Here is a 13,659-nt window from a genome sequence, read left to right as displayed (position 1 = left end):
GGGAGCCCTCTGTATCACTTAGCTCTTCTCTCGACTCCTTATCAAATGTTGCGGTTTTTGGCTCCTCTGACTGACCTTGAGGCCTTGCACTTTCTGAGTCAGGTTTTTCCCCAGAAAGACTTTCGTTGACCTCTGTGGCTCAGGTGTTTTCCTTGGGAGCCTTCTGTATCACTTAGCTCTTCTCTCGGTTCCTTATCTAATGTTGCGGTTACTGGCTCCTCTGGCTGACCTCGAGGCCTTGCACTTTCTGAGTCAGTTTTTTCCCAGAAAGACTTTTGTTGACCTTCGTGGCTCAGGTGTTTTTCCCTGGGAGCCTTCTGTATCACTTAGCTCTTCTCTCGACTCCTTATCTAATGTTGCAGTTTCTGGCTCCTCTGGCTTACCTCGAGGCCTTGCACTTTCTGAATCAGGTTTTTTCCCAGAAAGACTTTTGTTGACCTCTGTGGCTCAGGTGTTTTTCCTTGGGAGCCTTCTGTATCACTTAGCTCATATCTCGACTCCTTATCTAATGTTGTGGTTTTTGGCTCCTCTGACTGACCTCGAGGCCTTGCACTTTCTGAGTCAGGTTTTTTTCCCAGAAAGACTTTTGTTGACCTCTGTGGCTCAGGTGTTTTTCCCTGGGAGCCTTCTGTATCACTTAGCTCGACTCCTTATCTAATGTTGCGGTTTCTGGCTCCTCTGGCTGACCTTGAGGCCTTGCACTTTCTGAGTCAGGTTTTTCCCCAGAAAGACATTTTTTGACCTCCATGGCCCAGGTGTTTTTCCTTGGGCGCCTTCTGTATCACTTAGCTCATCTCTCGACTCCTTATCAAATGTTGCGGTTTCTGGCTCCTCTGGCTGACCTTGAGGCCTTGCACTTTCTGAGTCAGGTTTTCTCCCCAGAAAGACTTTTGTTGACCTCTGTGGCTCAGGTGTTTTTCCTGGGAGCCTTCTGTATCACTTAGCTCGACTCCTTATCTAATGTTGCTGTTTCTGGCTCCTCTGGCTGACCTTGAGGCCTTGCACTTACTGAATCAGGTTTTTCCCCAGAAAGACTTTTGTTGACCTCTGTGGCTCAGGTGTTTTTCCTTGGGAGCCCTCTGTATCACTTAGCTCTTCTCTCGACTCCTTATCTAATGTTGCGGTTACTGGCTCCTCTGGCTGACCTTGAGGCCTTGCACTTTCTGAGTCAGATTTTTTTCCAGAAAGACTTTTGTTGACCTCTGTGGCTCAGGTGTTTTTCCTTGGGAGCCTTCTGTATCACTTAGCTCTTCTCTCGACTCCTTATCAAATGTTGCGGTTTCTGGCTCTGCTGGCTGACCTTGAGGCCTTGCACTTTCTGAGTCAGGTTTTTCCCAGTGAGATCCATCATTTCTCTGACTTGAATCTTCATAACTTTGGGCTTCAGGAAATCCCACAATTATCTCTAAACCATCAGTGAACCCACCAGCTCCAGACTGTACGACAACACTTCCTTCCTTTCTCTTTGTTTCCTTTTTCTTCCTTCCCTTCCCTTCCTATACATGTTGCCTAACACTTCACTCCCTGTCTTTCACAGTGACATCACAGAGGGCCACTTCACCTATCCTCTTTGTTCCTGGGCCCAAACAGTGTGGTTCTTTTAGTTCGAACCCAGATCCGTCAAGCCACGGAGCAACCTTTGTGGGACACTTAACATCCACACATACTTTGACTTTTATGTCTAGAGAAAATAGCTTTGCTAATCGAGGCTGAATGGTTATATAATGCTGTAATGTGAATTTTGGTTCAAAGGAGGTCTCTTTTATCCCTTAGGCTGAGTTATTTTTCTGGTTCATGCTCTCACTTTTCCCTTTCTATTCTTAACCAGCGTCCTTTCTTCTTCCCACAGTGGGGTCCTGCCCTCTTTATCTGCTACAAGGTGGCGTTGGCCAAAGGGAACACTCTGGTTTACGAAGCAGGTAAATAACGGCACACCTGGGAGATAGGTAGCAAACACCCCGGGCCGTATACTGAACTTTGGGTTAGTTGGTGATGTAACAAAGTTCACACAACAAAGAAGTTCTTGTTCACAAGGTTGTTTTATGAGACTCCTCTCTAGCAGGTTCATTAATCCAATGAGAGGGATTACAAGGGATGCCCCATGTTAAGGCTGATGCAGTAGTCAAGATGATCTGACATTCAAGGATGAGGACATTATTGACGCTCTTCTCAGGTCTCCTCAGCCGCTATCCAAAGGAGGACAACGAGGCGTTCCCGTTGCCCGAGTCGGTGCCTGTGTTTTGCCTGCCCATGGGGGCCACCATCGAGAGCTGGCCGGCCGATAGCAAATACCAACTTCCCGTCTTCTCCACCTTCGTGTTGACCGGCGCCTCTGGGGACAAGGTATCATTATGGCTATCTTCTGTAAGGCATTGACCTTGGGTCAACTTCTACCATAAAATCTAATTAGAGGACCTAGAGATGTCTTGAAAGACCACCAGAATTTAATGGTCAACTCCACAGAACATCTGGGGACCCACAGGTTGAGAGCCACTGGTCTAGAGGGACTATCAGAAGTCAATGATCAAACCTTGGGTCAACTTCTGTCCTAAAATCTAACTAGAGGACCTAGAGATGTCTTGAAAGAGCACCAGAATTTAATGGTCAACTCTACAGAACATCTGGGGACCCACAGGTTGAGAACCACTGGTCTAGAAGGACCACCAGAATTCAGTAACCAAACCTTGGGTCAACTTCTACCATAAAATCTAACTAGAGCTCCTAGAGATGTCTTGAAAGACCACCAGAATTTAATGGTCAATTCTCTGGTCATCTTCTGTAAGGCATTGACTATAGTGTCACTCTGGAAGAGATTCCTAAAGTGACCACCAGTGGTCAACTCTGTGGCCAGATTCTGCCAGACATTGACTATGGCATCACACTGGCACACCTAGAGAGACCACCAGAATGTAGTGGTCATCTCTGTGGTAATCTGTAAGGCATTGACTATAGTGTCACTCTAGACCTAAAGATTCCTAAAGTGACCACCAGTGGTCAACTCTGTGGCCAGATTCTCCCAGACATTGACTATGGCATCACACTGGTGCACCTAGAGAGACCACCAGAATGTAGTGGTCAGCTCTGTGGTAATCTGTAAGGCACTGACTATAGTGTCACTCTAGAAGACCTAAAGATTCCTAAAGTGACCACCAGTGGTCAACTCTGTGGCCAGATTCTGCCAGACATTGACTATGGCATCAGACTGGTGCACCTAGAGAGACCACCAGAATTCAGGGGTCAGCTCTGTGGTCAAAACTTGTCAGACACTGACTATCAAGACACACCGGGAACCTTAGAGACGTCTGGAGAGGCCACCAGATGTCAGTGGCCAACCGTATGGTCAGACGTTGACTATAGAATCATAATGGAAGACCTATAGCTGTCTAGAGAGACCCTCAGAAGTCAATGATCAAACCTTGGGTCAACTTCTGTCCTAAAATCTAACTAGAGGTTCTAGCAATGTCTGGAGAGACCACCAGAATTCAGTAGCTAACCGTATGGTCAGATGTTGATTCTAGAATTGCAGTGGAAGACCTAGAGATGTCTAGAGACCACCAGAATTCAGTAACCAAACCTTGGTTCAACCTTTACCATAAAATCTAACTAGAGCTCCTAGAGATGTCTTCAGTGGTTAACTCAAGACACCTAGACATGTCTGGAGAGACCACCAGAATTCAGACGTTGACTCTAGAATTGCAGCGGAAGACCTATAGATGTCTAGAGACCACCAGAATTCAGTAACCAAACCTTGGTTCAACTTCTTCCATAAAATCTAACTAGAAGTCCTAGAGATGTCTTGAATGGTCAACTCAAGACACCTAGAGATGTGTGGGGAGACCACCAGAATTCAGTAACCAAACCTTGGGTCAACTTCAACCATAAAATCTAACTAGAAGTCCTAGAGATGTCTTGAGTGGTCAACTCAAGACACCTAGAGATGTGTGGAGAGACCACTAGAATTCAGTAACCAAACCTTGGGTCAACTTCAACCATAAAATCTAACTAGAAGTCCTAGAGATGTCTTGAGTGGTCAACTGAAGACACCTAGACATGTCTGGAGAGACCACCAGAATTCAGACGTTGACTCTAGAATTGCAGTGGAAGACCTATAGATGTCTAGAGACCACCAGAATACAGTAACCAAACCTTGGTTCAACTTCTTCCATAAAATCTAACTAGAGATCTTAGAGATGTCAACTCAAGACACCTAGAGATGTTTAGAGAGATCACCAGAGTTCAGTAGCTAACCGTATGGTTAGAAGTTGACTCTAGAATTGCAGTGGAAGACCTAGAGATGTCTAGAGACCACCAGAATTCAGTAACCAAACTTTGGGTCAACTTCTACCATAAAATCTAACTAGAGGTCCTATCAATGTCTGGAGGGACCACCAGAATTCAGTCATCAAACCTTTGGTCATCTATCATAAAATTTAACTAGAGGTCCTAAAGATGTGTCGAGTGGTCAACTCAAGACACGTAGAGATGTCTGGAGGGACCACCAGAATTCAGTAGCTAACCGTATGGTTAGACGTTGACTCTAGTTAAATTGCAGTGGAAGACCTAGAGATGTCTAGACACCACCAGAATTCAGTAACCAAACCTTGGTTCAACTTCTATCATAAAATCTAACTAGAGGTCCTAGAGATGTCTTAAGTGGTCAACTCAAGACACCTAGAGATGTCTGGAGAGACTACCAGAATTCAGAATTCAGAGGTTGACTCTAGAATTGCAGTGGAAGACCTAAAGATGTTTAGAGACCAACAGAATTCAGTAACCAAGCCTTGGGTCAACTTCTACCATAAAATCTAACTAGAGATCCTAGAGATGTCTTGTGTGGTCAACTCAAGACACCTAGAGATGTTTGGAGAGACCACCAGAATTCAGTAGCTAACCGTATGGTTAGACGTTGACTCTAGAATTGCAATGGAAGACCTAGAGATGTCTAGAGAGACCATGAGAATTCAGTAACCAAACCTAGGGTCAACTTCTACCATAAAATATAACTAGAGGTCCTAGCAGTGTCTGGAGAGACCACCAGAATTCAGTAGCTAACCGTATGGTCAGACGTTGACTCTGGAATTGCAATGGAAGACCAGTAGATGTCTAGAGAGATCATGTGAATTCAGTAACCAAACCTAGGGTCAACTTCTTCCATAAAATCTAACTAGAGATCCTACAGATGTCTTGAGTGGTCAACTCAAGACACGTAGAGATGTTCAGACATTGACTCTAGAATTGCAGTGGAAGACCTAGAGATGTCTAGAGACCACCAGAATTCAGTAGCTAATCAATGGTTAGACATAGACTCTAGAATTGCAGTGGAAGACCTATAGATGCCTAGAGACCAGCAGAATTCAGTGGTCAACTGTGTGGCCAATGTCTGCCAGGCACTGTGACCAACATGGTAGAACTGAGGGCCTACAGATGCTGGGAGGAGCCCCATTGGTGGAGTTGGTTCTCGCCCCATAACTCCTCTTATCCCCCACTTCTTGCTCCAGGTCTATGGGGCGGCCATCCAGTTCTACGAGTCCTTCCCGCGCGAGTGCCTCTCTGAGCGCCAGTGCCTGCGGCTGAACCTGCTGACGGTGGTCGACCGGCGGCCCATCACCAGCAAGTCGGTGCAGACGCGTAAGAGCATCTGTCTCCTCTCCCACTGGCCTTTCTTTGACGTCTTTCGCAAGTTCCTCACTTTCCTCTACCGCTACAGTATCTCGGGACCTCATGTGCTGCCACTCGAGGCGTAAGTCGGGGCAGACTGGCTGCAGCGCCGTTGCGCCTCCCCTTCCCGCTTTCGGTGTTCCGGCATTGCGAGGAGGCTGCTTTGCATGTCCTTTGGTGTGAACAGCTTCTATCGGGAATTGGGAATATATCGGGAATTGGGAATATAATACTTTTATCGTATTTGGGTACATAATTTTTTATCGGGATTCGGAAATGTAAGATTTTCTTGGGATTTGAGAATACAACGTTCGTTGGGATTAGGAAATATATGTTTTTAATAGGTAAATAAATGTTTTCAGGAGTTGGGAATGTACCATTTTACCGGACTCGGGAACATAAGATTTTTATCGGGATTTGGGGATGTATGCTTTTATCGGTATCTGGGAATATAAGGTTTTCGCAGAATTTGGGAATATACATTTTTTTCGGGATCTGGAAAATAACCTTTCATCAGAATTTGGAGGATATAAGATGCTATTAAAATTTGGGGATATAATGATTTATTAGAATTTATTAATTAATTTATTAATTTATTTAAAGTATTTATATTCCGCCCTTCTCACCCCGAAAGGGACTTAGGGTAAATCACAGATCATACATATGTGGCAAAACATCCAATGCCGTTTTATGCACAAACAAGACAGACAATTGGACATAGGTAGAGGTATATATAATCGGCTTTCCCCATCTTCGGCATCTTGGAGGCGATGCTCGGTTCCGGCCACTGGGGGTGCTGTCGCTCCTTTTTTCCTTGCCGAAGAGCTATGTTCGTAACTTCCTCCATTGATCGAATCTCTGGCATTTCTTATGGTTGCCTTAGAATACCTCCCCGCTTTTCAGCGGTACCTATTTATCTACTCTCATTTTGCTTTTGAACCGTTAGGTAAGCAGAAGCTGGGCTAAAGGGAGTTGTAGTTCACCTATATCCAGAGGAGCACTGTGGATTCATGCAATGGTGGATCTGGACCAAACTTGGCACGAATACTCAGTATGCCCAAATGTGAACACTGGTGTAGTCTGGGGAAAATAGACCTTGACCTTTGGGAGTTGTAGTTGTTGGGATTTATAGTTCACTTACAATCAAAAAGCATTCTGAACTCCACCAACAATAGAATTGGGCCAAACTTCCCACACAGAATCCCAATGACCGCCAGAAAATACTATGTTTTCTGATGGTCTTTGGCGACCCCTTTGACACCCCCTCAAGGGTCCCGACCCCCAGGTTGAGAAACACTACAATAGGACATAACTAGAGGTATATATATAGGCTTTCCCATCTTCGGCATCTTGGAGGCTGTGCTTGATTCCGGCCACCAGGGGTGCTGTTGCTCCATCTCCCTCTGTTTGTAACTCCCTCATTTGCTCGAATCGCTGGCATTCCTTAGAATACCTCCCCACGTTTCAGCTGTACCTATTTACCTACTCTCATTTTGCTTTCGAACCGTTAGGTAGGCAGAAGCTGGGCTAAAGGCTAGGAGCTCACCCTGACCGGGGCTTCGAACTGACAGCCTTTCGACTGTCAAGAATGACCAGCTAGTGGTTTAAGTTGTTGTGCTAAAGCCCAGATTTGGGATTATAAAATATTATCGGGATTTCAGAATATATATATTTTAAGGAGAGATGGGAATATAAAATTTTGTGGGGAAACATAAGCTTTTATCAGGATTTCGGAGTCTAAAATTTCATCGGTGTTATTTTATCAGAATTTGGGAATTTAAGGTTTTGTGAAAAATTTGAAAATGTGTTATTTGGACTTGGGAATATAAACATTTAGAATTTGGGAATATATGCTGTTATCAGGACTTTGGAATATAAAGATTCATTGCGCTTCATATATACAGTAGAGTCTCGCTTAGCCGACATAAATGGGCCAGCGGAACGTCGGATAAACGAAAATGTCAGATAATACAGAGTCTCCTACTGTTACCCATCCGATGTGGTGCTAGACACTTAGAAAACTAACAACAGAGACTGAAAAGAGTTAAGGCAAGGCAACGCCTCAGGGCTAGAGGGTCCCAGCGGGAAGTGCCCGGATGCGGAAGAGGAGCGTGGAAATCATAGAGGAAAGGAGGGACGACGCTTCCGCTTCCGGTCCTGCCTCTCTTTCCTCTTCCTCTTTGTCTTGCCTTTTTCACTTATTAGGAGTGGAGAGAGAGTTGGGGAAATGCTTTAGGAAAAGAGGAGCGTTGGATAAGAGTGTCGGATAGGACGGAGTGTCGGATAAGCGAGACTCTACTGTATAAGCCTTTATTGATTGGGAATATAAAATTTATCAGGACTGGGAGTATAAAGTTTTACCAGATTTTTAAATTATCTTCAGAATCCCTTGGGAGATAATTGGTATGGGAAAGGCCCAGCGGGGATTGCAATTTCATTGTCTTTCTTCCCTGTGACTTCTTTGTTGCTCCTTCTAGGCACATCTCTCATTTCATGCACAATGTTCCCTTCCCGTCTCCGCAGCGGCCCCGGATCCTCGTTCAGGTGAGCACAAATGGCAGATGGAGACATCTTACCTGCTTTTTTGGACATATGCAGAAAAAATGTCGTTTTCTGCGCAGAAAAATGCCGTTTTCTGCACAAAAAATGCCGTTTTCTGTGCAGAAAAATCCTAGTTTTGCGCAGAAATTGAATTTTTCACCTATAAAATGTTTCGAATTGCCACAGTTCTTGCAAAATTCTAGAAGACTTGTGTGCAGATCAATTTTAGCTGTTTTCTTCGCCTTCTTCAGTTTGGTAGGCCGTAATGGCAAGGGTTTCCCATCCATAACCACGTGGCAGCCAGTCGTGGCTCCTCCTCCCCTATTCGGTGTCTTACGCAAGCTATATCTGCTTTCTTGACCCCATTGCTAAGTGGGTTAAACCCCTGTGCCGTCAGGACTGAAGATTGACAGGTCGTAGGTTCGAATCCGAGGAGAGGCAGATGAGCTCCCTCTGTCAGCTCCAGCTCCTCATGCGGGGACATGAGAGAAGCCTCCCACAAGGATGATTTAATTAAAAAAACATCAAATCATCCGGGCAATTTCCCCTAGGCAACGTCCTTGCAGACGGCCAATTCTCTCACACCAGAAGCGACTTGCAGTTTCTCAGGTCGCTTCTGACACGACCAAAAAAAAAAAAAAATCTAGCCTCACGTCATCCTTTCTGCCTTTTTGATGGAAAGCATTCACAAATCAGCTTTAACACTTGTTATTTTTAATTTTCTTTGTGTCTCCGTAGATGTCTCCCTACGATAATTTGCTCCTGTGTCAACCAGTCTCCTCTCCGCTGCCTCTAAGGTATGTCTTGGTGTTGATTGTAAAATTGCATTGGAGGATCTATAGATTTTTTGAGAGATTCTAAAAAATAATGGAGAAGTCGTGTTTTTTCCCCTTTTCTTGGGGTCCGGTTCACCTAAAGCTCCTCACAACTGTGGAGTCTACCACACTGCAAGGTTGAATGGTAGATTTGTGCTAAGACACAAAAGAGACATGCACAAGAAGTGGAAAAAGGGAGAAATCACCAAAGAAGAATTCAAACAAATAGCCAACACCTGTAGGGAAAAGGTCCGCAAGGCTAAAGCACAAAACGAGCTCAGGCTTGCCAGGGACATTCAAAACAATAAAAAGGGCTTCTTTTCTTATGTCAGTAGAAAAAGGAAAAACAAGGAGGCGATAGGGCCTCTTCAAGGAGAAGATGGGGCAAAGCCCTATGAGGAGCGGCTTAAAGAGTTGGGCATGTTTAGCCTGAAGATGAGAAGGCTGAGAGGAGACGTGATAGCCATATATAAATATGTGAGGTCCCATGGACAGTGACATGCTGTGAAAACAATACTGATAAAAACCACCTTCAACTTGCTTTTCCTCCCCGTACCCCTCTTTTTTTTGCAGTGGCGCCAGTTTCCTCACTCTGCTGCAGACTCTGGGCCCCGAAAACGCCGTCGCACTTCTGGTGGCCATTCTCACAGAGCAGAAGTTGCTCATCCATTCCTTGCGGCAGGACGTCTTGACCAGCGTGGGTGAAGCCTTGGTGTCGGTGAGTCCCGGTTAACTTTGATCCGGTCAAGAGAGTAGAGAACAATGGGGTACAGGATGCCTTTGGTGTGGAATTTGGGGTCAACAAATATGGACTATGGGCTACATTTGTTGTGAAAATCAGAGTCAAGAAATGATGGGGTACCTCTGGTATGATATTTGAGGCCAACGAGTCTGGGGTATCTTTGGTGTGAAATTTGGGGTCAATTAACAATGGGGTACAAGGTATCTTCAGTGAGAAATGTAGGGTCAACAAACAATGGGATACGAAATCCCTTTGGCTTGAAATTTGGGGTCAACAAACAGTGGGGTACAAGGTACCTTTGGTTTGAAATGTGGGGTCAACAAACAATGGGATATAAGGTACTTTTGGTGTGAAATTTGGGATCAATTAACAATGGGCTACAGGGTATCTTTGGGGTGAAATTCAGGGTCAACAAACAACGGGGTACAATGTACCTTTGGTGTGAAATGTGGGGTCAACAAGGTACAAGGTACCTTTGGTGTAAAGTTTGGGGTCAATTAACAATGGGGTACGGGGTATCTTTGGTGTGAAATTTAGGGTCAACAAACAATGGGGTACAGGGTACCTGTGATGTGAAATTTGGGGTCAATGAGCAATGGGGTACAAGGTATCTTCAGTGAGATATTTAGGGTCAACAAACAATTGGTACGAAGTCCCTTTCGTGTGAAACTTGGGGTCAACAAACAGTGGGGTACAAGGTACCTTTGGCTTGAAATTTAGGGTCAACAAACAATGGGGTACGAAGTCCCTTTCATGTGAAATTCAGGGTCAACAAACAATGGGGTACAAAGTACCTTTGGTGTGAAATTTAGGGTCAACAAACAATGGAGTACGAAGTCCCTTTGGTGTGAAATTTGGGGTCAACAAACAATGGAGTACAGGGTACCTTTGGTGTGAAACTTGGGGTCAACAAACAATGGGGTACAAGGTACCTTTGGTGTGAAATTTGGGGTCAACAAACAATGGGGTACAAGGTGCCTTTGGTCTGAAACTTGGGGTCAACAAACAATGGGGTACAAGGTGCCTTTGGTGTGAAATTTGGGGTCAACAAACAATGGGGTACAAGGTACCTTTGGTGTGAAATTTGGGGTCAACAAACAATGGGGTACAAGGTACCTTTGGTGTGAAATTTGGGGTCAACAAACAATGGGGTACAAGGTGCCTTTGGTGTGAAATTTAGGGTCAACAAACAATGGGATACAAAGTACCTTTAGTGTGAAACTTGGGGTCAATAAACAATGGGGTACAAAGTACCTTTGGTGTGAAATTTGGGGTCAACAAACAATCAGGTACAAGGTACTTTTGTTTTGAAATTTGGGGTCAACAAACAATCAGGTACAAGGTACTTTTGTTTTGAAGTTTGGGGTCAACAAACAGTGGGGTACAAGGTACCTTTGGTGTGAAACTTGGGGTCAACAAATAATTGGGTACAAAGTACCTTTGGCGTGAAATTTGGGGTCAACAAACAATGGAGTACAGGGTACTTTTGGTGTGAAATTTGGGGTCAACAAACAGCCTGTGGACCTCCCTTCCACCAGATGTGGCCGTGATCCACGGTCTTCAGCAGCCTTTATTTAATTGAGATAATTATCTCTATGGGCACAAAAGACACATTTGTGGAAGAAGAGTCACAACAATGTTCGCTGATGATATACTTTTCATCATGCAAGAAAGTACCCCCCTTTTCATTTCTTTCCCTTTGCAAAAGCCAAGAGTATTTCAGTACCAGAATCCAAGCTCTCCGCTAATCTGGTGCCCTCCAGATATTCTGGACTTCAGTTCCCATGAATGAAGGGAGCTGGAGTCTATCGTTCCGGGAAAGTGTCGCCGTGCCATGTGTGTGTCCTTTTTCAGCACTCTGTCTTCACCTGCTGGGTTTCCCCTCTACCTTTGCTGCTTTCTCAGGTGATCTTCCCTCTCCGTTGGCAATGCCCGTACATCCCGCTGTGCCCGCTCACGTTGGCCGACGTGCTCTGTGCCCCGGTGCCCTTCATCGTGGGTGTCCACTCCAGCTATTTCGACCTCCACGACCCCCCGCATGACGTCATCTGCGTGGATTTGGACACCAACACCATCTTCCAGTGAGTGCCACTGGCAGATGGGCCAGTCCTTGTGGAGTCCCCTCACTTAGGGTTTTGGTACCAAAGGGGTCTCACATGGCTCCAGGTCCAATCCCTGGCTCATTCAGAACTCTTGATGGGTCCACTTAATCTCAATGAGCATCCAGTCAAGGAGGGATGATGGATCATTTATTTCTGTGGCTAAGAAAAAGCAGTTTTTGGGGTACGGCTTCCGGGCCAATTGGCAGGGGGCACTAACCGTAGGGGCAGCTTTGCTCCACATGCAGATGCGAGGAACGGAAGTTGCTGTCACCACGGTCGCTGCCCCGGAAACCATGCAAGGTGCTCTTGGCGTCGCTGCACTCCCAGTACCAGCAACTGGATGAAAGTGAGTACCGAGTAAGAATTAATAACTGGGGCAACTTACAGGGAGTAGTCAACCCCCTTGTTTAAGGAGCTCCATTTTCCGGTCCCAATTCAAGTACAATCCAATTCTGACTTTAGGTTTCGGACCCGCCTACCTTCTCTCTCCATGAACCAGCACGAACTCTTCCATCTTCGGGGGAGGCCCTCCTTTCGCCCTTGCCAGTTTCTCAGACTTGCCTTAGGGTACAAGGGAGAGAGCCTTCTCCCCTGTGGCCCCCCCGACTCTGTAACTCGGAGATATTAGGAAAGCCCCTACTTCAGAAACCTTTAAAAGGGACCTTAATACCTGGCTCTGCCGTTGCGCTTTAGTTCTACAGTGTAGATGCACCCCATGATATTTTCTGGCCATGAACCCATCCGAACCAGCCTTTGCCTTTTGCCCAATCCAGTGTACAATAGGCCGGTAGAAGAAGCCACCCTGGAATTCCTGCTGACCGATTACGACCTCATCTATGGACGCCGGAAGCAGCTGGAACTGGACATCCAAGGGGCCTTCCTCCGCTTCATGGCTTGCCTCTTAAAGGGGTACCGCTCCTACCTCTTGCCTATCACCCAGGCTCCCTCTGAAAAGACCCGTGACTCCAGCAGTCTCTTCTATCTACAGGGTACTGCCGATCGCTTCTCCTTGCTTTGGGGTTAGAGCTGGAAGACCCCCCCCCCCCCCCCAGCGTTGTGGATTCTGGGTGGTACAATACAAAAATATTAAGAAGACCCGGATCCCTCCATATCAGCGGGTGATAGGTCACCTCTAGTATTTCTGTGGACCTTGAGGACCTAAGAAATACCTAGAAAGGACATCTTTCTACTATTTCTATGTCCTCCATGATTCTGTGGTCAGCTTCTGTGGAATCACCTGGAGGAGCTGGAGAAGACACCTCTCTAGGTATTGCTAGGTCCCCCAACATAAATCTGTGGCCAAGTTTTGGCAGAAGAATACCATAGAAAAGACCTAGAGAAAACACCTCCCAAACAACTCTAGATACTCTGGAGTAACTCTGAGGTCCACCTCGAGGAGCAGCATACTACTGAATGGCACTACAAGAGCTATCCGCCCTCCCTCGCTTGCTCACTCACCCGTCCTCCCTCGCTTGCTTACTCACCCGCCCTCCCCCACTTGTTCATTCACCCTCCCTCCCTCGCTTGCTCACTCACATGCCCTCCCTCGCTTGCTCACACAACCACACTCCCTCACTTGCTCACTCACCCATCCTCCCTCGCTTGCTTACTTACCCGTCCTCCTCGCTTGCTCGCTCATCCGTCTTCCCTCGCTTGCTCAACTCACCAGCCCTCCCTTGCTTGCTCACTCACCCGCTCTCCCTCTCTTGCTCACTCACCTGCCCTCCCTCGCTTGCTCACTCACGCGCTCTCCCTCTCTTGCTCACTCACCTGCCCTCCCTTGCTTGCTCACTCAACCTCC

General features: G+C 46.1%; 1 protein-coding gene across 2 annotated transcripts in view; it reads left to right on the top strand.

Moving 5' to 3' along the window:
* DENND4B (DENN domain containing 4B) overlaps positions 1 to 13,659 on the top strand; it is a 58,874-nt gene that overhangs the window by 17,921 nt on the left and 27,294 nt on the right. For both annotated transcript variants that reach the window (XM_060757990.2, XM_060757991.2), the window contains exons 4-12: positions 1,850 to 1,919; positions 2,174 to 2,343; positions 5,499 to 5,740; positions 8,136 to 8,202; positions 8,938 to 8,996; positions 9,588 to 9,732; positions 11,662 to 11,837; positions 12,104 to 12,204; positions 12,632 to 12,847. In XM_060757990.2, the coding sequence (XP_060613973.2) occupies positions 1,850 to 1,919; positions 2,174 to 2,343; positions 5,499 to 5,740; positions 8,136 to 8,202; positions 8,938 to 8,996; positions 9,588 to 9,732; positions 11,662 to 11,837; positions 12,104 to 12,204; positions 12,632 to 12,847 (1,246 nt within the window). The remainder of the gene's footprint in view (positions 1 to 1,849; positions 1,920 to 2,173; positions 2,344 to 5,498; positions 5,741 to 8,135; positions 8,203 to 8,937; positions 8,997 to 9,587; positions 9,733 to 11,661; positions 11,838 to 12,103; positions 12,205 to 12,631; positions 12,848 to 13,659) is intronic.

Source organism: Anolis sagrei, chromosome 12, assembly GCF_037176765.1.
Source record: "Anolis sagrei isolate rAnoSag1 chromosome 12, rAnoSag1.mat, whole genome shotgun sequence".
Lineage (NCBI taxonomy): Eukaryota > Metazoa > Chordata > Lepidosauria > Squamata > Dactyloidae > Anolis > Anolis sagrei.
Note: the sequence above shows the minus strand (reverse complement) of the source record. Positions and strands in the feature narration are given on the sequence as shown.